Genomic DNA, 27,914 nt, shown 5'->3' with positions numbered 1-27,914 from the left:
TTTATTCCTAACGAATAATGGAGCCGAGACCCATAGGTGGAACTAATACCATATGGATTCTCAAAACCTCAAAGGATTGACTTGAATTTTTGCAAACTCAGAAAAGAACCAAAGTTCACCTATATCAACTTCTTTTCTTCAGCTGTGTACACTTCTATCCCACACGACACTGATCTACCCACCTGAGCTAGATATAAAAGCGACCAGTAAAACCGCCTCATCTGTTACAAGTTTCGATCTTTTCAATTATGATTCAGAGTGACGAAAATCCCTCCACAAGACTGTTTGACAACTGAAATGACTTCAACTTACGAAAAGTAAACTTTGGCTTCCTGTCGATCAATAGTTCATCAGCTCCAGCCTTTGGGGTCTACATTTCACAAATTGTGAGGTAAAATCGAGCATGCTATTACTACGAAGATGTCAATAAGCATCAAACGGCTTTTGCTCAAAAGTTATTTGATCAAGGTAACAACACTCAAGGCCTTAGAAAAAACTTTCAAAACGTTCTGAGCTAGACATGTGGATGACAGTTCCAAATCTAATGCATCAAAAACAAAAATTATGTCCGATGCTATTCCCTATTTTGACGGGCGCCACAGGTGCAGCAGGATACGCTCACCTTTTCGCGAACACCTGATATCATCACTTGTTGATAGTGATTTATAAACACATGCTTATGATATAGTCGCCATCGTACAATGGACTCTTCGTATGAAGATGGAGCTTTGTTATGAATATGGAAATGGGTTTATCGCTTTAGTAACAATATTTGACGAGCTACAACGTCAGGAACACTTTAATATTTCGGAAACAGATACTATCTACGTACCACAAGGGTTAAGATCATTATCAGACATTTCAGGCGTATGCCAAACAATTCTACAACTCCTCCCTCCTGAACTTATACACCTGTTCGCACATGTAAACCTGCGGCGGCTAGTCAGTGTACGGACAGATTCCTTATTCAGTTTTTCAAAATAAACTCCCAACGGGGAACTCGGTACAAGAAGGATACAGGAGGAAGCTGCCCTGTGAAGTCACTCAATCAATCTTTATTTCTAAATACTGAAAAGGCCATTGGCCTATTAAGTCTAGGGAGGTGTAAGCCGTTAGGCATCTATTTCCACACATATATGTGCGTCAGATAAAGTATTAATATCCCTTATATGACTGGTATTTGTTTGTCACTAGCACTTTGACTCAACACGTTTCATGATATTCTTGATTGTATAATATGCCTTGAAAAGAGAACACTTAGAAAGTGTCACTGGGAAATTGTAATTTGTTCGCTCTGAAAAGGTTCAAGGTCATATGGCTAAATTCATGACCTCAACATCTTATTTTTAATTATACTTCTAGAATGTTTAAAAAAAAGACCTTACAGCACTATAAATCAGTTTTCCTCCCATATTAGGCTGACACGCAGTGATAACATTCAAATACTGTTCAAATGGGCCTTAAACCTCCCCTCGCCTCACTCACCTTAACGCTGGATCAATGGTTCTTGTGTGCGTACACTGTCTATATTGAATGTTGATGTTGCTTTTGGAAATAAATGTACACGTATGACATACCACATGGCAAGGAAAACTTGTTAATGATATAATGTTTGCTGGAGTAGTCATACCGGCTATACATTATTCGATTCCCGTAATGCGATACCAACCTCGGAGCCTTTGACCAGAGGTTGGATGCCCTGTCCACATGACAAAGAAATAAGCGAGACGACGAGATATAGATCTGTGGGATGACCTCCTGCTACAAGTATATGTTTGCCAGGGCACCCATTATGGAAACCAACTGCACCACACAGATATGGTATATACCTGTACATATACATGTTGATATCGTTGGGCAGATCTCAACAAAATCAGCGGGATTTGCGTCAAAACTGCATAAAATCAGACGCCTTGGGAGCCAGGTTGCTGAAACCTTTGTCATGCCTAGTCCATTCCTCAGAGTCTTCCATTCTGAAGTGATCTCCTAATTGAAACACAAAGAAGGCAGGGCGGGACAACTTAGGAATGGCCAGGAGTCCGAACTTGACCACACAGAAGGAAGCGAGCTACAAAAACATGTTTTATATCATTGGAAAGATCTCGAGGAGACAAATCCAAATAATGTGTGTCCCAGTGTGTACACATGTTTACAAGCTCAAAAATTGGCTCAGAAAATGCATTACTGCAGAAATTTCTGGCAGAATTTTTTTTTTCTGCAGAAATTTCTGGCAGTATTTTTTTTTTCTACAGAAATTTCTGGCAGAATTTTTTTTTTTCTACAGAAATTTCTGGCAGATTTTTTTTCTGCAGTAATATATAGCAGGATTGTTTAAATTCAGGAGAAATAAGGTTCAATCATTGGATAGTTTAATCTGGTGTTGCTTTAAATGACCTTTTTCTACAGATATTTCTGGCAGAATTTTTTTCGGCAGTAATATCAAGCATCAATCTTTGGAGAGTTTAAATTGAATTCAGCAATTGAATATATTTATCTTGGTATTATATTTACCAAATTTATCAGGAAAAGTTGACGTCACTCGAATTAAACAATGGAACAATATGTTGGCCTCATAACCTTTGTATACAAGACAGATGCAAATCCTTGAACCTTGAGCTTACCGTATAATTATCTAAATTATTATGAGAATTTCAGTGACCATCTTCAATGGCCTTTTTACGACTTTGAAGTGTACAACATTAAAGGTGAATGTGATTCTCAAAAAATAAATTTCATAATTAATCCATGGGGCCAACCAAATATATAATCCCCTGTTGAAATTCAAAGAAACAACCTACATGTGATATACTGTACTCTGAAAGAAGGTTAACTTCAGACATGGAAAAAAAATAGAACACAACCAAGATTTTACGATATAACTGCATATATTGTTTCATAAATTTCATTGTGCACATCTCATGCACATCTCATCTAATATATATATATATATACAATTCTAAATACACAGCTTTACTAAGAAACACAAAACATACAAAGTACAAAACTCCTGCAATGCAATCCTCGGCAATATCTTAGCCACATAGCTTAGACAAAAAATATGTACATTTCAGCAATACTTGCTGCTCCTTCATTATTGTTCTGATATTGACGCTTGCCTTCGGTGCTTTGTCAGAGTGATCTGAAAGTAATAAAATAAATGTAAAGAATATGAGAACATAATTAAAATCACAGTGCATCTATACAATAAAAGCAAATATAGTAACCTCATGAAGTTGGGTTGTTTCTCTGCCCACATTACACATATTCTAAGTAACGCTGACTAACCCTAATATTACACATCACAATACATATTTCAAAAGAAATGCAATATTTATTGAAATTACCTTTGATTGTTTTTGCAGTTTTTCATTGTTCTTCTCTATTGCCTCTTGAACTTAAGTTGGGAGGGTTGTCGCTTCCCTTGGGGCAGGCATGAAGGGCTTGAAGTCTGATAGCTTGGTGGTGGGTGTCCGGATGTCCCCAATCTTGAAGGAGGGCATCGCGGGTTGTTGCAGGCTTCTGTCTAAGTTCCCTTGCAAATACACTTAACAGTTGATCCAAATCTTCATGCGTGTGCCCCACCATGAGAAAGAAAGTTTCACCTGAAAATAGTATTTACATCAGTATTATCACTATGAAAACAAATCAAATTGTACAAAACTTGTTTATTTACAGAATACTGATTTGAGTATTGAGAATATTGAGAGAAAAATCAATCTTGTGCATTTTTCAAGTTTCAATATTGTGTGCAGATTCTTTTATACTTGGGATGAGCAATTGGACATGAAATGCTTTTGTTTGAAAACAATTCTAATTTGGTTTAAAACAATTTACATAAATTATAAAAATATTAACCACATGTGATTTCAGCATTTACTTTGAATTGTATAGTATAGCCTCAAGGAATAAATATGCGATACATGATATTGTATGTGGAATCATATACCAATAATTTCATTGATAACATCTTCATGATAGCACTAAAAGTGATACCTTGGATTGCAGTGTCCACTTTTGACTGGCCGACAAAATCTTGCAGCTTTACTGGTCCTGGAAATGTCAAATAAATATTTGAACAATACATAAATTGCAACTTTAATGTAATTGGATAGTCATACAAATATAACAATTGCCAATTTCCATTCTCAGAAATCCACAATGCCTCCAAAATTAGACAAGCCTACCAGACAAACATTGAATTTATTCAACAGGCCCGTACCAAGCATTTAGCTAAGACAAAGATAAATTTCTATCCTTCTAAACATGTGTTACAAATATAATGTACAAACAAATGTCTTGACATACATGGCACGATCCTATTACAAAACAAATCCCATTACATCCTTTACTAATAATATTGGACAAACTACAATAACGTAACCCCTCTATGTGCACTGTGGATACTAAGCTCCACTGGTTTCTAAATAAGAATCTACATAACTCCCTACCAATAGGATATGTAGACAGTAATATATGTTTTGGTTTAGTTTTTTGTTTACAAAAATACTGTTGCTAGGATGCAGCAGTGAACTTATTGTTGTGTTTGTTTGCTTGTTTCTATAACAATATTCCAGCTATATGACAGCAGTCTGTAAATATTTGAGTTTGGACCAGTCCATCCAGGGACTGATGTCTTGAGCATCAGGTTACGCAATTGGGATACGATGACTGACATCAACCAAATCAGGGAGCCTGACCACCTGATCCCGTTAGTCGCCTCTTACAACAAGCATAGTTGCCTCTTATGGCAAGCATGGATTGCTGAAGACCTTTTGTGATGCATGCCATATATATAGCTAATATTAGCAAATTCCATTCAGGAGTATACTCTGAGCCAGAGAGGGCAGCTAATTTTGGCTTATGGCACATGTAACTAGTACTTTGGGGGAACTTTTGTACTGAAAGTGTTGTTTCATTGGTTGCCATCAGTTACAGAGACACATGGACAAATTGACTTACTATGAAACTGATGTAACATTTAAATAAATAACTTTGTGCAACATACTTCCTTATAATAATTATGGTTTCTTTTATTCACTGTGGCACATGAACACTCGCTCACCTGGAATGAGTGAGTGAGTTAGGTTAGACGCCGCTTTGAACAGTATTTCAGGTATATCACGGCGTGTCAACTTGATGTGGGAGGAAAGCCCTGGGTGATGTAGGTCTTAGACATTTACCACCGGTCAAACCCATGAGCATGTGTATGATGCTGAACCATGAACCGAACACATCCAGGGACAAAACTCTGCACTAAAGAATATAAACCGAGGAGTAAGAAGTGAAAAACACCCTTAATATTGGAAGAATTATCATGTCATTATAATGTGAAAAGGAACAAGTCTTGAGTCCCACTACCATCTAACCAAATTTCATTATTTTGAGCAATAACCGAGTTATGGGTGGCAAATTTCCAATTCAAGAAATTGGGGTTGTCAATCAGGTAAAGTTTCATTGTCCAGTGGTCTCTGAGAAGATTGCTTGTATTGTGCAAAGAATTGCATTTTGAGAGAGTGCAAATTAAGGGCATGTAATGGTCAAAATATAAAACATTACGAAAACAGAATCTGTGATGATCCCCATTACAATCTCTACATACTGGATTTCATTAGAGCACTAAAATTACTGCACATGTATCACCTTTCAAACAAAAATGACTTAAGAAGTAATGGCCATAAAAAGCTTTATCAATATTGGTGTTATGGCATCAACACAATTGAAGTTTTGGAGAAGATTTGTTCTAAATCTAAGACGGCTAAGTGGCAGTCAATTCCAATTCCATTTTTGATGAGTTGATTTCCCACAAATACTTGATGGAAATAACTTGATTCTGATTGGACAATCAGGTTATGAAATCACAATAATCCCCCTCTTATTAAAAAGGCTGTTTTGAAACGGAAACTAATATTTTATAAAGTAGTACTTTTTTAGTCATTGTCTATAAGCATTTTAAAATATTTATATTTATAGGATACAACATGCAAAGTTTCACTACAATATTGAAAGGATGTGTGGCAATACATTTTTTGCAGAAAACCATAAAAATCTACAGAGAGAATGAATTTCAAGTTTTGAGGACAACAGAGGGCTTGACATTGGCACTTTTCATTTTAGAAATGTTACGTCATATCTTTTGTGTCACAGTGAGTGATATGTCATCCTAGTGGCTAGCTTAATTTTCTTTTGGGGTGCCCACATCATGGTAGTTTTTGTGCTACATGCTTCCAATGCCTGACCTATGTGTAAACAAACTGTTTAAGCATATACAGCACCACTGTCGGTGATTTTGTTTGTTTGTTCACTTTCTTGTTTAACACTGCACTCCAACAATATTTCAGCTATATGACGGTGGTCTGTACAGAAGTCTGGACCAGACAATAAAGTGATTGACATCATGAACTTCAATCTATGAATTGGGATATGTTGACAAGCGTCAACCATGTCAATTAGCCTTACCACCCAATCCCGTTAGTCGCCTCTTACGACAAGCATAAACACAACATGTTTTTAATGTGGAGCACGGTTACCTGTAGATTTAACCATGCTTAATTTAAGATTTGAAACCTCATTCTCTGTTTTCGTTTCCAAGTTCAATTTAGTGCAGTTTACAGGTTACCAAGAGAAACATTGAAAACACAGTATTTTTATCTCCTGATATACTGAATAAAATTGGTAGCATATATATAGGTATTAATAGAGTTAGATAAAGTGACAGTAACATGAGAATGATATGAATTTCAAGTCTAAAGACAATAGTTAGTCTGAAAATGTCATGTAATACTGAAATTGTCATGTTTTAATGAAAACTTGATTTTTAAACATTTTGATAATGCCATACAAAAAACATTCATAAACAAACATCTCACAAAACTGTGATGCAATAAGATCAGTGTCATGTATTTTCAAAATGGTATTTTATCATTAAGTATTGTGACATTGTCTTGCGCACTTAACATAAACTGTATGTTTTGGGCCATATTGTCAGTGCCCCAGCTGTAGTGTTCGGAACCGGTTGAAATTCACAAGAATGATGAATAAATCATACAACATTTATCATCCAAAACTGGCTCCCACAGGAGATATCGCTTGGATGAGATCAAGCGATATCTACACTGTAGATATCGCTGCAATGAAATTACATCACAATGCTTTGCAGACCATTGTGACGTCACTGGTTACCATGACGTCACAATCAAATGACATCACTAATGGCTCTGCCACTGAAGCTGTTTGCAGTACTTTTTACACTGAAGACACTGCTAATTACTGTATACAAATTGAAAAAGTTGAAAGAAGGATGTTGGATGATAAATAAAATCTCACCCTCGTGTCTTTTGATATCAAATATATCAACACTCGTTGATAAAAGTGGCAAAAATCCTCGGCAAGCCTCGGAATTTTTCCACTTTTATCAACTCGTGTTGATATATTTGATATCAAAAGACACTTGGGTGAGATTCTCTATTTGTCAAGATTAATCAAATTCTCTCAGATACATGTAGCCTAAAGATCCTATAATTGCATCAGTGTTACAGTCGCGCCCGCATGTTGCTGTATATAAAAAAAATTAAACCTTTGAGATATTAAAACAGTATTATCTCATGTAATTATTCCAAGCTGATGTCATTATTCCAACTTTCTTATTTTCAAGTGTATATTTTTAAATGATAATGAAGTTTAAACAATTGACATAAGAATCGCACGTGTGTGGTTTTTTGTTGTTGCTTGAATGGGCAGTTAAAATAATAATGTAAAAAGTATCCAGTTGGTTATTAAATTACATTCATTTTCCCTAAACCAATATCAGCAGTTATTGCTTTTTTATGACATAAGTAGAAATAAGTTATAATGTGTATCTTTATATAAAACATGAATTACCAATAAAAACATCATATTTGGAAGGCAATCTGCCATTAATATAATGTAAGTATCTTGTAGGGATCAGCAAACAGTGCCGACAAACATTAAGGATGTGCAGGGGCAACTTAAGATTAAAGATTTCTTGAAATGTTAATGGTTATCCAAAAACTTAATAAAGCATCAATTAATCATCTCTTTTATAGCACTGCTTGTGAAAAAGAATTATTGTTGATTTGTCTCAAGATTTCACTACTGAAAAAACTTTTGGTGAATATCAACTTTGTCTTTCATGCATTGTACACATGCTTCCATAAAAAAAACCATTTTGTATAATAGAATGTTATGTTAATCATTATCAGATTTAACTCAAGAGTTACAAATATCTATTTAGATATTTATCTAGTTTACATAACCCTAACAATGACTACTGAATTTCTTCCATTTAAAATTCTTGTTATCATAAAACTTTAAAATAGGCACGTCAAGATAAGTTGTATTCTACATCTGAAATCAATGTTAGTGACGAGACTTTAATAGACTTTTTAAAGCATTTTACACATGATTTTTTGTCCGCTTACCTAAACTTACATTTAACCTAGCTGACAAACCCCTTGTGAAATATTAATATGAATACACTGAATGGTATGAATGACCTGACAAACATCAGACTATGTTTATTCATTGTCTTTTTCTTATGCCTACTACTTTAGTATGCCAAACTCTTAAAACATGTAAACACAATATATCATATTAAAGTTAACAAGTTATGTAAAGTATGTTTTGAAACTTGTGGCTAGTTCACTTACTTATAATATTTGTATAAAAATGGATATTAAATTGAACTAAACCTGTAAAGACAAATAAACAGGCAGAGATTAAACACAATAGCAAAATGTGAGCCTTCATAAAAACAAACACATGTGTGGATTTGAATCTCTCATAGTGCATGATCCTATCTGTATTACAACCACAATTTATGCAACGCAATTCTGTTATCGATGTGCTTTGTAATGACGATTTCGCAAAAATTATGAACGAATGATTCTGTCAAAGTACCTTAATCCTTATCCACATTCTGACTGGTCATGAATGATTTTGTCAATGTTTTTGATAACCTTGTTACCTCAGGGAGTAAAAACATGTTATTATTTTCACAAGATTATTCCTATTTCACAAAATTTTGGTTGAAAAAGTATGTACCAAGGATGATAATTTGTGAGATTTGAGAATAGATGCCTTGAACATGAATAAATCCTAAATTATGTTTTAAGACAGTTTGTCCCCAAAAGAGTTACCAGGTACATATGATCTGACACTTCCAACCTTTCGTAATCACAACATTCAACTTTTGGCTTTTGCATAGAGAATGGAATCTATTCATATACATATGTGAAGGTTTTGCCTTATTGTATCGACAAGTTATTTCAATGAAAAATAATACTGTTTAACTTGTTTGTAAATTGATGAGAAATAAGTTAGGTTTATTATGCAGATAGCAAATGTGTGCTTGGTAGTAATAATGAAATAATAGTTCAAAGAAATACATTCATTGATACTGTGTATGTGCAATAGCACTAATTTCTTTCAGCATGTGATACTGTGTTATCATACAAGACCATATCAGACAACCCATTCACCTGTAATCAGACGTGACACACCTGCTTGTGTGGGCCACTACACGTTCTTATTACATAGGAATTAGCAATCAATGCTGTCAACTTATTTGTATGTTATGATTACTGCTCCTGTGATAATATGACATATCGTTTTATAATAAAAATGTATGATGCATGTTTGGGTAACCTAAAATATACAGTTGTGACTCATCACTAACATAACCCCACACGCACCAGAAAACATTGGATCATCGATAAAGTTGTGAGTCTTGAATGAGTGAGTTTGGTTTAACACCGCTTTTAACAGTATTCCAGTTATATCGTGGCGTGTCAGCTTAATGTGGGAGGAAAGCCACGAGCACAGATATGGTGCTGACAACCTAGAAACTGTGGTGGTCGGCCATGTCCGCCACTACTGCCGAAGATAACCGAGAGCCGCAGCCCGTGCCCGGGAAGCAGCAGGACCCGGAAATCCTCCCAGCCAATCAGCTAGCCGGGAGCCCATGAGGGAGACAGTCGAGTTTCAAGCATTCAAAGTAAGTAGACGTCTTTCAGACCCTTCTCTTATCTTTGATAATATAACTGACTCACCATAGTGTCAACTGGTGCCACTAGTGCTATGATCGTCGGCATAGCACCGACATGAGTTCTCACTATAATGGCGCTGTGAACAAATCCGTAAAACGGGAATAAAAGTCCGACGAACGCAACAGGTCGTCGCATCAGTCATTTTTTCACATCCGCCATCTTGGATTGAAAAACGTGACATAAGTAGTTTTTAGCTTCATTTCAAACGATTTTGAGGTGAAATATTGTCGCACCTTGTCTCTAAGTTGCACCCGTCATCTGCTCCGCACACCCGGAGCAGCTGTCATTGAGAATTGTTAGCGAAAATCGCTGATTGTCGATCGGCGCACGTGGCTGTGTTAGTATACACAGCCAACCACGTGCGTCGAGCCCAGGTTACACTGACATGTCAGTGTGGTAATACGGGCTCGGCGCGGGATTTTCAAACCGCTCATGTGTTTGGAAATAACATGTGAGATGTAACTAAATTATACTGAGTGATTTCTGCATCGTTTGGGGCCGGACTCGCTGGAATTCGTCTTCAAGCAACTCTGCAGAGGAATTCCAAAGAACATTGATTATCGATTGATTGTCCGTCCTACCAGGATCGTCGACCCAGCTATTGTGTGGGATTTGTTTCACATTGCTGGCATTTCTGGGATTCATAACGGATTATCACTCAATTATTACGGACTAATCAATAGTGACTTTTTATTGCTGAATGTTATATTATGTGCAACTGGCTCACGCAAGCTCCAACAGGTGAGGTTCAGTGACAGGAACAGTTATTGTGCATGTTTCGATTCGACATACTGTGGGAACACAGATTTTAATACATCGAAGTGTATGTTGAGTACGAAGTATACCATTTCTGCTATTAGAAGCATTTACAATTGCCTGGCAATTCCAGTCAGCAGAGTGCTAAAACAAACGTTGGAGTATATACTGTGTCAGCTGACATCATAGACCGGGAACTGAAGTAGCGAAGGATTTCAACATAACCATGGACACACCGCCGGAAACGCCAGCCATTCGTAGACCCACTTCGCCTGCTAGTGTCTCCTCAGCAGATTCTGTGTCACCAATCAATCGGACGCATGCCTCCATTAAGGGCAAGGGGAGTACCATCACGTCATCTCCGTCCGAGGGGCACCTTGCCCGGGGCGGGTATTCACCAGCCCCCCGGGGGCGCGGCTTGGCAAGCCCACACCACCCACCCCATCCGGATTACCACCGTCGTGACCTACCGGCAAGCCTGGAAGCTTCAACGTCGGGGCGCTACTCCAGCGCTCCACCCCCCTTATTAGGCGGCAGACCCCACCCCTTTCTTACGGACAGGGTAGAGAGGGCTGAATTTCCAGGTTCGCCCTTGGCCAAGTACTCAAGGGACCTGGAGGTTCTGCAGTGGGAACGGGAAAGGATATATAGAGAACAATATCAGTGGGAACTGGCCACGCGAAGACAGGAACAAGAACGTCAAGAGAGGGAGGAGGAGTATCTACAGAAATTAAGTAGAGCTGAAGAAGAGAGGGCGAGAGCGGAAGAAGAGATATTACGGCTGCAGGACCAGCTACGTAGGGCCGAGATTGGCAGACAAGAAGGAGGTACTCAAATACAATCTGAGGAAGCGGAGATACGGGAGCACCTGAGCATGGAGTCACATCCAGGAGTGGACGTTGGACCGGAGTTCACCATGGACCGGAGATTTGAGAGGGAGTTGAACTCGATCAATGATGTCATATCCAACTTTGAAGGCAGGGCTGCAGGACCACCGGGCAAATTTGTACATCAACCTCCATCGGGGTATACAGGGCCACAACCCAGGCTCCCCCGCAACAGTCCATTTGATCCGCCAAGAATGGAACATTCAGAGAGCAGTGAGACGACACTGGCCAGTGAGGTGGTCCATCCAAATAGAGTGGATAATATGGAAGCAGATATTCCTGGAGTGGATTACCGGACCCGAACGGTCGAAGCCAACCAACAGAGACCCCCACAAGTAGGCCGAAACAGGGAGGCCATAAGAGAAGCACAGACAGCTGGCCGAACAGTTCCCCAAGGCGTGGAGCACAGGTCGGGTCAAGAACGTGAACGAGGTGAGGCGAACCCAAGACCTCGCCAGGATCGGCCCGACTGGGGAACGGGCCTGAAGACGCCACCCATTTCGTATGGAGGTAAGGGGAGTTGGAGTGCGTTTCATGTCCAATTAGATACCTGGGCAAGGAATCACCGATGGACCGACCAACAAAAGTTTGACACTCTCTGTCTTTGCCTAAAGGACGAGGCCTTGGGCTATTTCGCCATATGCAAGGGACGACAACCCGACATATCCTTCGAGGCCATGGCTTCCAAACTGAAGAAGCGGTTTGATAAGTCGGAATTACCCGAAACAGCCCAGATTAAATTCCAAACAATGCGCCAGGAGTCTGACGAATCACTGGAAGCTTGGTCCGAACGCTTGGTAAATACCGCTGTAATTGCCTTCCCAGGCCTGCCCGACTATTATGTGGACCAACAAGTAATAACCAAATTCTGCCAAGGATGTTCAAATAAGGAGGCTAGCCAATTTGTGGCCAACCTGCGACCAAATACCCTAGAGGATGCCATAGACAGAGTTCGCCACTTTCAGCATCATGCCCAAGTCGTGTACGGGCGCCAACCCAGACGAGAGATGAGGCAAGTCATGGTGGAAGGTGAGCAGGCAAGCCTGAATCGGGTGGGAGAACCACGTTCCATCGACCAACGGATGGGGGAAGTGGAGAAGGACATGGAAGAAATTAAAAAAGAAACCAAGGAAACAAAGAAGGATGTGACAGAGATCAAAAACTTGGTGACGAAGTTGGCGGAGAATATAGCAAGAGCCCGCGTCCGTTCCCGGTCCCCCAGTCCGGGGCGCACTGACGGATGCTTTGCCTGCGGTGAGCGGGGACATTTTAAAGCCAACTGTCCGAAGAGAAGTCCTAACCCCGAGAAGAAAGTCAACTTCATGATTCCTCGACCGGTTTCCCCAAACTTCCAGGGGATGAACAAGACGGCCTGAGTTCATCCCCAATCACACCATTAGGCCAGAATACAAGACCACCTGACGTCGAAATGGACCAGTCGCTGAAGCAACCCATGGCTGAATACACCCACTTCAAAGAGTCGGAGGGGCACCGGTCCAATTTGGAAGACCAGAGTACGCTCAACCACTTGGAGGATACCCTTGGCAACCCACCACGTCCCCCGGACCCAACAGTTGAACTGAAACCAACGTTTCTACTCACCCCAGAAGAAAAGGAAGGAGTGGGAACAGGACTGACTGATGCAGGTCAGAGTTCACTCAACCATTTAGGGGATACCATGGGCAATCCGCCACGCCCCCCTGACACGGGAACAGGACTGGCGGAAGTAGGTCAGAGTTCACTCAACCATTTAGGGGATACCATGGGCAATCCGCCACGCCCCCCTGACACGGGAACAGGAATGGCGGGGTCCGATCAAGTCACACCATGGACAGCGGATCCAACAATGTTATCACACCTGGGCCTTCCTGACTCATCCATAAGACAAGTAGGGTACTACACCGATGAGGAAACCGGCCTCCCAATGATTAACATTAGCACCTTGACCCACAAAGCCTCGATCATGATTACCTTGGAGATAGAGGGTTGCTCAACAGAAGCTGTGATTGACAGTGGAGCTGAGATGACAGTTATATCCGACAAGCTGTTCCGTAAATTGACGGACCAACCACCCACAGTACAAGAAGTCGTGTTAAAGAATGCCGGAAGAGATCTCAAAATGAAAGGCTTCATAACAGATATGACTAGAATAAGGATTCAGGGGAAAATCTACCGATTGCCCATATGTGTGGCACCAATAGAAGATGACATGTTGCTGGGAGCAGATTTCATCCTTCGCCATTGCAATAGTATTAACTTGGAGGAGCAGGTTTTAGTTGTCGGTGGAATGGAAGTCCCCATGATGATCAAGTCGCGAAGAGGTCCCGCAGTATGCGGGATCCGGCTGGCATCCAAGACTAGTATTCCCCCAAACTCAGTGCGAATGGTCCAGTGTGCGCTCACTGAGGAGCTCCGTCAGTATATGACGGAACCCGACGAGGCCATCTTGGGAAGAGTTCTTATCCCCCGAATATTACACGGGCCAGGCAAGGAACCCATTATCTGCATGGTAAATCCCTCCGAAAGTACCGTCAAGCTAAGTGAAGGACAAGAGGTAGGCTTAGCTTTGGAGGTGGAGGAAATCAACCCAGATGAAGATCCCCAAGGGCAGGGCTGGAGTGAAACCTCTCATCAGGATGAAGGGGACACCGACTCAGAGACAGACGGTGAAAGTGTCACATCGACTCCATTTCCTAGTCCACCACCGCATCTGGAAGACCTGTACCATCGTTCTTCCACCCATCTCAAATTACCCGACAGAAGGAAGTTGGCCGATCTGCTGATCGAGTTTCAAGATGTGTTTGCTCGAGATGAATTAGATCTAGGCAACTTTACAGCCCTAGAACACACCATTGATACAGGAGATGCTAAGCCAATCAAACAGAGGATGCGAAGAACACCTCTCGGGTTCGCGGAAGAGGAAGAAGCACATCTCACCAAAATGCTGAAGGCAGGAGTCATTCAACCGTCTACTTCCGAATGGGCTGCAGCACCAGTGCTTATACGCAAGTCTGATGGAGGGGTACGTTGGTGTGTAGACTACAGATCGCTGAATTCTGTTTGTTCTAAGGATGTGTTCCCTCTGCCGCTGATAGATGAATGCCTCGACACTCTCGCCGACAGTCAGTGGTTCTCCAAGCTGGATGCTAACTCAGCCTACTGGCAGATAAAGATCAAAGAGGAAGATCGCAAGAAGACTGCCTTTGTTACCAAGTATGGGTTGTTCGAACACGTCCGGATGGGCTTTGGCCTTTGCAATGCTCCGGCCACATACGCCAGAGTAATGTCCTTGATTTTGAGTGGACTTAGTTGGGACATCGTGCTGGCCTTCCTCGACGATGCAGTAGTGAACGGTCCGGGAATACCAGGGCACTTTGTCAATCTCAGGGCAGTGTTGGAGAGGTTCCGGAACTACAACTTGAAACTAAAACCCAAGAAATGTGTCCTATTCCAGAGGGAAATCGAATTTCTAGGCAGAATCATCAGCCCCGGGCAGATCCAGATCAACGAAGCGGACCTGACAGTGGTGAAAGACTGGCCTATCCCCAGAACTACCAGGGAAGTGGAAAGTTTCCTGGGATTAGCAAATTACCACAGGGTGTTCATAAAAGACTATGCCAAAATGGCCGTTCCCCTTTATAACATTACGGGAAAGAAACCGTTCAACTGGGGGAGTGAGCAGCAAGAGGCCTTTGAAGAGCTGAAAGAAGCCCTTATGTCCCCACCAGTCCTGGGCCTCCCCAGAAACACAGGTCGTTTTATACTAGACACTGATGCCTCCCAATACGCCATTGGGGCAGAACTTATCCAAGTACAAGATGAAAAGGAACGCACCATCAGCTATGGAAGCTTCGCACTATCCCCAGAGCAAAGGCGGTATTGCACCACAAGAAAGGAACTGCTGGCCGTTATCCGTTTCACCCGGCAGTATCGACATTACCTTTTGGGCCGTCCCTTCACCGTCCGAACAGACCACAGTAGTTTGCGATGGTTGCTGAACTTCAAGGCTCCTGAAGGGCAATTAGCCAGGTGGCTCGAAGAGTTAAGCCAGTATGACATGACGGTAGAGCACCGACCGGGAGCAAAACATCAAAACGCAGACAGCTTATCAAGGATTCCTGTTGAAGACTCCTGTGAACACTACCGCTCTGCCATGGAAATTGAATCCTTGCCCTGTGGAGGGTGTAGATACTGCCAGAAAGCCCACCAGAACTGGGGAACCTTTATAGAAATGGTAGACTACACGATCCCGCTGGCCAGACGGACCCCAAGGGTTCGATCAAACCAAGTACTTGAAGTACAAGAGTGCCCACCTGGAGTAACGTCCAGAGTTTTCTGCACCACAGAAGATCTGTTGGCGGAATTCTCAAAGGGAGAAGCGGAAAGTACTAAGGACCCAAATCCAAGAGTAGGAACTGTAGCCATCGAAGTGGATGGGGGAGGGGGCGTGACTGTCAGATCGTCAGTCGAGGAGCCCCAGGAAGGAGATGTGGAATCCTCAGGCTCGTTTGGGTATTCCCAGGAGGAAATATTCAATGCTCAACAGGAAGACACAGACTTAAGATGGGTACGAGAATGGATTGAAGAAGGAAGAGCCCCCACAGACGCGGAACTCTATTTATCAAGCCCGGCAGCCAAGTTTTACTGGATCAACAAGGAAATGTTTACAAAAGATAGACATGGTCTCCTGGTAACAAAAGAAGACCCAACCGAGCAGACCCCAAAAAGGCTCATGATCCCTAAGGGACTGCAGGGGGAGACATTGAGGTGCCTACACGACATCCCTACAGCTGGACACCTTGGGGTAGCAAAGACAAGAGAGCGACTAAAAGCTAGATATTTTTGGTATCGCAGCTCCCAAGATGTTCGAGAGTACATTGCTACCTGCAGAAAGTGTTCTTGTAACAAAAAGCCACTCAAACATGTCAGAGCCAAAATGGAATGCTTTCACGCAGGAGCCCCGATGGAGAGGGTACACTTGGATTTCGTGGGCCCACTACCAAAGAGTCAAAAGGGAAACGAGTATATCCTCATGATGGTGGATCAGTTCACAAAGTGGGTCGAATGCATTCCCTTGCCATGTCAGAAGGCGGAAGAGACGGCTAGGGCGGCGGTTAATGAGTTTTTTGGAAGGTTCGGTTTTCCATTCCAGATCCACACGGATCAAGGAAGAAATTTTGAAAGCAAACTGTTCCGGGCTATCTGTGAGTTACTTCAAGTAACCAAGTCGAGGACTACCCCATATCGACCATCCTCCAACGGTCAGGTGGAGAGGTACAACAGAACGCTCATGCAAATGGTACGATGTCACATCGGGAAGTCCCAATCCTCATGGGATGAGTACTTGTCACAGCTAGCCAGTGCCATCCGGTCTTCAGTTAACCGACATACGGGCTTCACGGCCAACCGACTGATGTTAGGGCGAGAAATCAACATTCCTGCTGATTTGATGTTTGGGAAACCCACAGAGGAGGAAGAATCAGCGCTCCCCAAGTATGTCAGGGACCTCAAATATGCCATGCAGGAAGCTCATGACCTAGCAAGGAGTCGGCTGAAAACTGCGGTGTTGAAAATGAAAAAGGACTATGATCTCAAGACCCTTACACGAACCTTCGAGGAAGGTGATGCCGTCTACATCCTGAACTCTGCGACCGTGTTGGGAAAATGCAAGAAACTGTGCCCAGTGTGGAAGGGGCCTTACTTGATAGTGAGGAAGCGGACCGCCAACTTGTTTGTGGTCCAGGGTCCTCGAAAGGAAATGACGGTACATCATGATCGTATCAAGCCCTGTAGAGACAGGGACTTGCCCATCTGGCTCCAGAGAAGAAAACCGGATAGGCCGGTGGATGACTTGGGGCTAGACTGGCTCTATGAGGAGTCGAGTCCGGAGTCACCCGAAAGAGAGCTGTTCTGTGTGTGTCGGAGGCCAGATGACGGGTCCTTCATGATAGGGTGCGATAAGTGCGATGGGTGGTTTCATGGGGCCTGTGTCGGAGTGAAGCCGGAAGAGGCTGAAACCATGGAACACTATGAGTGCCCACCCTGCAGGGTGGGGTAAAACGTAATTTGCTTAACCTGTAGGTGGATAGGTTAAGTAAACAAGATGCTTTCTCTTGCAGGCAGTTTTTCAACGCGAATCTGACAAGCCGGAAAGCGACTACCCATCAAAAAGAGAGAAATCATGTCAAGCAGTGACAGCGCGGACCCAGGTCTTGAGCCATATTACGAAGGGAAGGTCAATGTGACCATTAGGGACATCTTCGAGCATGGAGCTCCGGTGCCGGAAAAGTACCTTACCAGGACGGTGCTGGTGCAACGGGGAAAGTCGCCCATGGGCCGGGCCAAGTCACCGGTGGGCCGGGCCGAGTCACCGTCGGGCCGGGCCAAGTCACCGATGGGCCGGGCCAAGTCACTGGAGGGCCCTCTGGTGGACTTCTCCAAGCCAGCCCAAATGATACCCCGGGGGAGAGGGGTAACAGTGACGGACGTCGAGAAGATGGGGAGAATCGCCCGGAAGAGAGGACGGGCGAGCTCCTCAAATGAGTCGTGGGACGAAGGAAGCCGGGGCGGAGCGAGGAAAAAGGCGTTACAGGTCTATTGTCCTGCGGGAGCGGAGGGCGGGGAGCGCCAAGTGACAGGGGGATGGTCGCCCTCAAGGCGGCGGTCCTCCGTCAGGCGGCGGTCCGCTGTCCCTCGCTGCTCACACAGTCACCCACGGCCAGAACCAGAGTTCCAAGTGCCTGTACAGCCCAGGAACGCTGCAACTTCCTTCTCCCAACGTCGGCCGGGCGCCTCTGGAGTTACCCCGCGTTCCCGTGGGGTGACCAGGGACCGCTGTTCCGCGTGTCCGGTGCCAGGCTGCGGAGTCAGATCAAGGAAGCTCAAGCAGCATGTGCAGATGGCCCACTTGCCCCTGTACTTCACGGGGAGTGGGAAGCTGACCAGGGAAGAGGCCCAGGATAGAGTCCGGGCCCTACGTCACCTAGCGTCGCTCCTTGTCGGTCCCGGGGCCACCTTAGAAGATCTTCAAGTGCGTGCGGACCGCGGTCGCCGGGTCCCCGAGGAGTGTAAGGTGTCCCCCGAGGCTGCGGAGGACTTACGAACCATGTGCTATTACCAAAAGTGGGCAGTGCCCCGAGAATTCAAATTGCGGCCGGTGAACTCACTGGCCTGCCTCGCCCACTGGCGTGTCCTGGTGGCACTCCTGTCTGAGCTGGAGGGCTCCAGGAGAAATGAGTTTAGAACCATGCTGGAGCCGGTGGGCGAAAGGGGCCGGCAGGAAACCCTGCGCTTTCAGCGCCGGGAAGAGGGGAGACGGGACAAGAGTCCAAAGGCAGCGGGCCGGGTGGTCACCTGGTCTGCTAGCTCGGAGGTGGAGGCCACCTCGGATGAGGAACAGGGCCTAGAGGCCATTGATGTCCATTTTCACTTGGACCGGACTGGGAGAGACCTGCTGGGGCAGCGGCGGGGCCTCTCGGTCGATGATCTCCTGGAACACCCTAGAGCCAAAAAGGGTGTCCAGAAGCCGGTCCAGCTGGTGGGGGGGGTCACAGTCTTCTGTGACCCGGCCACGTACCCCAGCCGGGTCGACAATGACCCCAAGTGGAAGGTCGCCGTGGGAGTCCATCCCAAAAACGCGGGGGACTTTGACCACCAACAATTAGGACAACTGGTGGACCTGTTAACGTCCTCCCCAAATGTCAGAGCCCTGGGAGAGGTAGGGCTAGACAGGACGACCCCATCGCACACGTGGGCCCGCCAGGAAGAGGTGTTGAGGAAGGTCATCACTATCCCCACGGACGACCAAATCCTAATGCTGCACCTAAGGGGGAGTAAGGGTGACCCCTACGGGTCAGATGTGCAAGGGTTGGCCCTCAGGCTAGTTAAGGAGAAGTTACCACCCACCCGGGTGGTTCATCTCCATAGCTTCACGGGGAGAGCCAGTGATGTGAGTGCCTGGCTGGCGGAGTTCCCCAGCACTTACTTTAGTGTCAACTCCTTGGTGCAGGGGTTTGACCGGTGGCAGAAGGAGGGTCTCCGGTCGATTCCTCGGAATCGACTGCTCCTGGAGACAGACTCCCCTCATCTCAGCCCTGGGGGAGGGGGTATCAATACCCCCCACAGGATTGGGGATGTGGCCATGCTCGTGGCTCAGGCCCGAGGGGTCCCAGTAGAAGAGGTCCTGCGCTGCTCCACCAGCAACGCCAGGGCCATCTACAGGATCCCCTAGAGTTGAGGGATGAGGTCAGCCCGACATTTTTGTTGGGTCGTGAGCAGCCATCTTAGCCCGATATTTTTGTTGGGCATCTGGTGCAAGATCCAGGGGCCCGGTATTTGTACCGGGCCACAAGAAAAATGAATGTACAGGCATGGAGTTCTGTCCAGGACAGAGGGCAAGGGATCTTGGTTGGAGGACCCCCATTGAGAATAGAAACATGAAAGATGTCCAGGGATCTTAGTTGGAGGACTCCCATTGAGAATGGCAACCTGGAAGATGTCCAAGGATCTTGGTTGGAGGACCTCCATTGAGAATAGAAACTTGGGAAGCGTCCAAGGTTTCCGAGAAGTAATCCAGGTCGGAAAATTAAGGCTGAAAATGGAGATCCAAGGAGTGGTTACTAGTCCCGAAGAGCTTTGGGATTACGAGGTGGATATCTCTATAGAAGATGAAACGTCATAACCTCTGAAGATCCCGGTGGTCTACCAGGGCAGAATATAGGGTCCTACCCCGCCGCAGGTCCTAGAGGACATCAGGTTCCTGTAAATAGGGGGGAGTGTGGTGGTCGGCCATGTCCGCCACTACTGCCGAAGATAACCGAGAGCCGCAGCCCGTGCCCGGGAAGCAGCAGGACCCGGAAATCCTCCCAGCCAATCAGCTAGCCGGGAGCCCATGAGGGAGACAGTCGAGTTTCAAGCATTCAAAGTAAGTAGACGTCTTTCAGACCCTTCTCTTATCTTTGATAATATAACTGACTCACCATAGTGTCAACTGGTGCCACTAGTGCTATGATCGTCGGCATAGCACCGACATGAGTTCTCACTATAAAACATTGGGCGAACCGGGATTCAAACCATAGGTTTCTGGCGTGCCCAAGGGGCACAACTTTGCACGGTGAATTGCAATGCCTTAGACTACTGGTAGTGACTGTATATAATTAGTATCAGGTCTTATCCATAATACTCCTTGTCAAACCCTTACGTTTATCGAATTTTGTTTTCATGCTAAATTCGGTTCCATTTTGAAGATCACTTTTACATGTATCCAGTTGGAAACAGCCATTATCAATAAAGATTTTGCATTATTCCTGGGCTTTCAGAAATTCGATATCGACATGTCCTATCAAAACAAAGAAAGGGTTCTATCACTAGGATCACTCGAGAGTATGTGTCGTAAACTTGCCTAGCCCCACGCCTACTGTGTAAGCACCACAGAGTAGCCCGAGCCACACACCAACTCACACCCTAATTAAGTCATGGCCTTGTCGGCAACGAGGGCAACACTTACCTGGTATACTACGTACGTAACACCAATATAATGCCACGTGAAGCCATATATAGGCTACACAATCCGCTTACTTTCACAGAGCCCTTGCTCTTCCGCTCTTCGAATTCCTTTCCTAGCTCATGTTGAAATTTTGATAGAAAATCATGCACCGTGCTTAGATTCCGAAACGAAATTTAAATTGGCAACACCATCGGTGATGGTAAAAAAACCCAGCGAAACGCAAGACCGATGGAGTACCTCACCCCTACATTCAGTGCTTTTCTTTTGGGGCAGATTTCTTGAAGAAAGGTGTCTGTCTTGACTGTTGATGACGTTGGTAATATCTGTAATGGGTAGCAACATGTTCGACGAATATTTTCATAAAGAAACCATGATACAAACAGAAGGCCAACGTTCTTCAAGATATATATAGTGTTTGGTGTACAAAAATAGAATAAAATGCTTCTTACCCATGATAACGTTGTTGAAGCAGAGCTGGTGAACCCTGCTTAGGCATCCAGAGCTTCTCACTGCGACCAGAACTTGGGTTTTCGATGTGATTTACCTACTTGTTGAATAGTTATCCCGCCTGACTGAACGTTCTCGAAGATTTTACGATATTTAACGATGCGTAATTAGGGTTAAATCTTCATACACCATTTTTATGGTCGGGCGTCCACGGCTGATTGGTTTTGCAAATCAAACACAAGGGTGTATATCACGCCCCCATGAGTGTTCACTGGGTGGTCACGTAATCTGTTGTAAGGTTTGGCACCAGCATCTCAGGTTACAATTTGATATTAATTCAAGTAATCCACTGATAATGTACATAGGTAGTTAACCTAATTACATTTAGTTTTGTCCGACAAGGAGCGAGTTTACTCTTTTTTTAGACATATACTTTGAAACAGGCTCTTCCCCTGGAAAAACATATATTGTAAATAAATATTTTGCCGTTTCCATCAACCATAACACGTGATGTTCTATAACTGTTGTCTTGTACACTATCCGTAGTGTAAGTCAGCTCGAGGAATTTTCATATAGTATTATCATTAATCAACATATCCTATGCAACAGTTATGTTGCTATCCGGACAAAACTATTTCAACATTCTATATTGTATCGCAAATGTAAACGAATAGTTTTTATTAGAAATACAAACTTACATGTTAAGCGGTAATACCAATCACGCATTAAATAACATATATGAACAACTGTCGGATTATAAAGTCTCACGTCGGTTCATCCGTGCAACTTCATGCCTGACTTACATTCATATTGTTCTTTCAACACACTTACGCTTCTCCAAATTTAGACAGAAGCTGTGTACACAGTGTTCTTGCGAGTTACAATTTCGCGTCCGGTTTGGCGGCAACTTCAAAGAGTGGACATATGGTTGCTCCTTCAGGTAGCTATAATTACCCTCTCTATAATGCAATATCGTATTATCCATTTGTAATGAATGATAGTAACACTTGATTGGCTTGTATTCAGTTAAATCTACATTTCTCAGGGTCTCTTACATCGAGATTTGACATATCTTTCATGTAAATACCTTCTTTGTCTTGTGACTTGTATATATTCGTGTATATTCAGAATAGTACTTGCGCATTCCTGAAAAGTCTTTGCACAATGGCACAAGCAACGTGTTCTCTTTCTGTGAAAAATAGCACTCTTTATTTCAGCCACAGCAAAGATCCCGAACCACGCGCAGTCAGCAATGTTACTTACGTCTGGTTACCGTCTTGCAGTTACGATACAGGTAAGTCGTCAAAATATTTATTGTTTTATTTCTGGATACGCCGACCCTAGAACGTGGAAATATACAATTTAAATGTGTGGCTTTGTTGACATGCGAAACGCGTTTTGAAAGAGTCTAAGTGTAGTGTATTTATTTCTACCAATTTTGATACGCAAAGGAAAGAGACAATTTGGAATACCCAAGCGATGCATATTGTACGTGCTGTGCCGCCAGACTTCCTGCCAACAAGGCAATTAAATTTTCTCGGGTATTGTCACTTCATACGGTGATACATTGTCTCGCGCGCGTGGTCGAAGGGTATTGTTTATCAGCGCCACCTTTATCATGCCATGTGATCGTTTTGTTAATTACACTGTATGTTACGGTTTCGCCGATCCTCAACTTTCAAAGCCTCCAATAAAAATTATGTGATCATTATCTTATCCTTATTCCGACTGAATCCACCTTATATATTTCAGAAATGCCCCCCCCCCCCCCCCCCCCCCACACACACACACACACACACTCCAAAAGCAAATTCACTGAGGCTTGACCACTACTAATTAACAGTTGTCAGTTAAACAGTTCGCATCTAGTATGTTATTGTATATATTGAAAACCGTGAGCGTGCTACTATGGGGAGGGGGGAGGGTTTAGGGAGGGTGTTGGTTCTTCACCTGGTCATTCATCAATCAGACTGTATACGCGGTATACCTCAATAATGATAAAATATCATTAGTCCTTTGGGTGCCCCAGTACCCCAACTGGATATGTCAAGCGAATTAATTTTCTTTCCGTCTGTCGATTCATATTTTGGAAAATCAAAGGGGAACCACTCCAGCTTATGCAGCACACACATTTGGGAAGGTGGCTTCAATCATTAATAATAATATTTCTTATCATGGCTTCACACTCGTTCCGAACTGTTTAAAGATCGGACACCAGGTTATGCTGTCGGAAATTCGAACTTGAACAGCAACGCCAAATATACATTCCGGCGCAGTGATCAGCTGGTGTCAGTGGTGAGGACCAGCTTAGTCCTGTACCAGGCTGGCCGCATGGCGCTCTGGGTGGTTTGTGCAGTATGTATATCATGACAAGTTCAGTCCCTCGTGTTATTTAATGCCACACTTGGCAATATTCAAGCCATTTGAAGACAGCCTGGTCGGGTGATTGTTGTTATGAGCAACAATCCATGCCACCATGCCATGACACTGTCAACATTGGTTGGTGTGGACCAATTCTAACCTGAAATTCCCCAGTTCAGTAGCATAAGAGCCCTATCTTCTCCTACAAAATAAGAGCTATATGATAAGTACCTCTGTATTTGTTGTATTGTCTTGTTTACAGGTTTATGCATTCAATGATGATGACCAGGACCTACAAGTGACCCTAGTTCAGGTGAGTTACAACAATTCATACTCAGTGAAAATGAACCATGAGCTAATACTTTTACTTTATGTTTGGGGCTTATCAGGGACAATTACTTAATTATTTCATCTTGGTCATGAGGCCATTAGCGGTGACATGATGACAACAGCAACCTACATGACATGTACAGGCTCCTAATATTGGATGAGCAATGAAGCCCAGTTGCTGTGTTTTTGAGTGGATAGTCTGAACTAGGCATTTCATTTATCCTCAGAAAAAATGTCATTTACATATAATGTACATTTTTCAACTGAATTAGTTTGACGTTGACATTATGTTGCAGGGGTTACTCCATGAGGAATCAGCACAGGAACGTCATGAGGTTAGTAAAGCAGAAACAGAAACCCAGATAGCCCACCTGTACCTGTAAAGTTTGCATACTATTGTTACCGGGGACACAGGTGGCCTATTCATCTATGGCGCCGCAATTCGCTGTACAGAGTTGCATCCCCTGGGCACACCAGAAACCTATGATTGTGGGTTCGACTCCTGGTTTGCCCTGGTTCTAGGTTTGTCAGCACCATACCAGTGCTCGTGGGTTTCACCGAAGTGGTAAACGTCTGAGACCTGCATCACTTCGGGGTTTCCTCCCACATTAAGCTGACACGCCTCGATATACATGTAACTGTAATACTGTTAAAAGCGGTGTTAAACTCACTAACTTCTTTATGACCGTATACTTAATCTTGCCATAGACTTCAAATGCAAGAAGTTTATAAAGCAATTTTGACCCAATATTCAGCAGTTTTCTTTTTGCATGTATCTGCATATGTGAATCGAAGTGTGTTAATTGTTTGAGAAGTTCAACTGACTAGTGAGTAACATATTATGGAACCATACACCCATATGATATGTTTCTTTTATTAGAATCTACCCGTCTTGGAATGCCAGGATCTTCCAGTAAGTACTTTGTCAGATTTGATACTTTTGTATACTTTAACCTCATTCTACAGTGCATATTAAACATTGTGTGTACACATGGTTTGTTATTCTTAATTAAACTAAAATATTACTACATGTATGTAACTGAAAGTTATTATGATCCACATGATCAAATAAGCTATTTTGAATACCTATGATAAGAGAAGTATGCAATTTATGTAACTTTATGTACCTACTAGGGTATCTTTTTCGAAAAACTACTATTTTCAGGTGATACATTACAAAGGAAGAGCACCACAAAAGAGTAGAAAGGTAATTAAACTTTAATCATTTCATGAACAACATACCGGTATATTAAATGAATTACTATATTAGCTTGAAAAGTAATGTTATTGCTGTGATGGTAAGGCTCAGTGACTGCATGTCTTGAATATGTCTGGCAGACTTGAATATGAATACAATGTTGTTTTTGGTAATAGTTAATTTTTTGTAAGAGTGGTGTTTAAGTAACATTGATATCATTCATATGCATAAGGTATTTAATACTTTCTTTATCAGATTCCACATTCAAGTTCAAGGCTTAGAAGCATGAGGAAAACAGGATCTGAAAAGGTAAGTTAGGAAAGCTTTCCATATATGGATTGGATATATATGGACGGCTTAGTTTTGAATTAATGCTGTTTTCAAACATTCCTTAACACTTAACCATTTTAATAAATGGATTCACACAAATAAATGCTCTCACTGCAATGTTCCTCAATCCATCTGTCAGTTATAAAACTTCCGTTTGTCATCTTCTCTGAACTAAGTGCCAGGTCATAGAAAAAGAATATCAATGTCAAATACATGTCAGGCAGACTGATTAAGCACCTGAATCTTTTGGTGTGGACTACATTTAAGTACCAAAATTTTATAAAAAGGACCCATTTTAGGATCTTTTTATGACCTTTTATGCTTCTAATTAATCTGACCTATTATTTTCAGGCATCTAAGATTGTGCAAACTGAGAAAATGGTAAGTTAATATATATGTAACTGATTTATAGTTAATTGACTAAACCCTAATATGTTAAAAATGGTAGATAGTTCCTAATATATGTAAACCAATAGTTTGATTCTCTTTCAGGTTGAGACATACTTGCAAAGAAGGCGGCACAATAAAAAGGTGAGCAGATTATAGAAATAATGGGCAGTAACTGACACGTTCATATGCTAGTGTATACATGTATGTGGATTTTCATGGGCCATGGACACTGTTGCTGTGCATGCCTATAACTAAAATTGATGACTCACCCTGATTATGATCCTTGGCAACATTACTATCCACATGGGTTTCATTCAGATGAGAGCTAATGATTCACTGTCTAATCAATATGATAATCACCACATTTCCTATAGCAAGATCAGTATTGTGAAAAACTAGAAATTAACACAGGCAAAGGTACAGGCACTCTGTTAATACAATGTGGATTGTATTTGTGTATCCTTCGACCCTTATTTGGCTTATTTGTCATACAGCATCTGGTATAAGATATGAATTATCAGTATCCAGTTCAAACAATCTGATATGCCCTTGCTTTAAATTGTTAAAATATAAATTGAAAACTTCAAAATAGAATATACAGAAATGACTGAATCCTCTTTGTCCACTTAGTACCATGCTTTAATATAAACACACATAACACTGATTTTGTCCATAGATGTCCCCCTGCAAATTCAATGTTGGCATGATTGTGGAGGCATTGAGGAGGATGGCCTTTGGTATGTAATTACTGTTTGCATTGTTGAAGGAAATTTCATATATTGAATTGTTTTCATCACGTTTCACATAAGTATTTTTTTTATGATTATGTTCAGATTGCTGTTACAGTTACTGACAAGAACTTGTTATTGTATTATCAAAATTAGGGAGACATGTGATAGGAGTTAAATGTTTTCTGACAGGAAGTGCATAGTGGTTTGAGTTGGTTGGTTTGACTTGTTGTTTTTAAAAGAACTTCTATACACTTTGTATTCCAGTAGTGTTGTGTTTTCCATCTGCTAATAATAGATTCTGGGAAAATGTCAGTGGGGCAAAAGTTATTTACAGAACAGTGAAAATGGAAATTCATGTTACCCTTCATTTTCTGCCTCAATCATGATTTATTTTTTATCTTTATAAAACAAATACAGGTATAAAGCCAAAATATTATCGGTCCAAAATCAGAAAGTGAACCTACATTGGACTGGCTATCAACAAACAAGATTAGGTTAGAGGTAAGCAGAATACAAAGATAGAGCATAAACATAATCAGTTATAAAAATTTTCACACAGATTACAACATGATTAATGATTTTCTTACCATCAATAATTTCTCATAGCTTTTTATCTGAATTTTTACATTTATCTTCAGAGCGCATCACTATTTACATATTTGTATTGTCTAAAACTTTTCACTGTGACTTTTTAAGCTTCAAGAATTGGTAAACATGTAACAAGAATTAATGAACAGGTTACAAGAATTAATATATAATTATATAGCTGATTTAGTTAAAGAAAGGTGACGAAGTAGAGGCCCCATGGCTCTTACATTGTCGATCCCTGGCCTCGTCATACCAAAAGACGTTAAAAGATGGTACTTGTTGTTACCCTGTCTCGCGCTCTGCATTAGGGAGCTAAAACAGGGACTG

General features: G+C 42.5%; 3 protein-coding genes and 1 pseudogene across 3 annotated transcripts in view; 3 read left to right on the top strand and 1 right to left on the bottom strand.

Annotated features, from left to right (window-relative positions):
• Nucleotides 1-27,914, top strand: part of LOC139479677 (QRFP-like peptide receptor) — a 123,399-nt gene that overhangs the window by 37,979 nt on the left and 57,506 nt on the right. The window lies entirely within an intron of this gene.
• Nucleotides 3,088-21,707, bottom strand: LOC139480349 (uncharacterized). Its single transcript, XM_071263413.1, has 5 exons — nucleotides 21,662-21,707; nucleotides 21,455-21,535; nucleotides 3,994-4,050; nucleotides 3,345-3,602; nucleotides 3,088-3,139 (listed from the first exon to the last, which is right to left on the bottom strand). The coding sequence occupies exons 1-4, from the start codon at nucleotides 21,663-21,665 to the stop codon at nucleotides 3,367-3,369; spliced, it is 378 nt and encodes a 125-aa protein (XP_071119514.1). The 5' UTR covers nucleotides 21,666-21,707; the 3' UTR covers nucleotides 3,088-3,139; nucleotides 3,345-3,366.
• Nucleotides 9,882-19,937, top strand: LOC139478275 (uncharacterized). Its single transcript, XM_071260690.1, has 2 exons — nucleotides 9,882-10,012; nucleotides 17,827-19,937. Exon 2 carries the CDS (start codon nucleotides 17,889-17,891, stop codon nucleotides 19,935-19,937), a length of 2,049 nt encoding a protein of 682 aa, XP_071116791.1. The 5' UTR covers nucleotides 9,882-10,012; nucleotides 17,827-17,888.
• Nucleotides 24,241-27,498, top strand: LOC139478274 (uncharacterized; annotated as a pseudogene).

The sequence above is a fragment of the Haliotis cracherodii genome, unplaced genomic scaffold (assembly GCF_022045235.1).
Source record: "Haliotis cracherodii isolate W230 unplaced genomic scaffold, xgHalCrac1.p SCAF_4, whole genome shotgun sequence".
NCBI classification, from domain to species: Eukaryota; Metazoa; Mollusca; class Gastropoda; order Lepetellida; family Haliotidae; genus Haliotis; species Haliotis cracherodii.
This window is presented reverse-complemented; position numbering and strand designations above follow the sequence as displayed.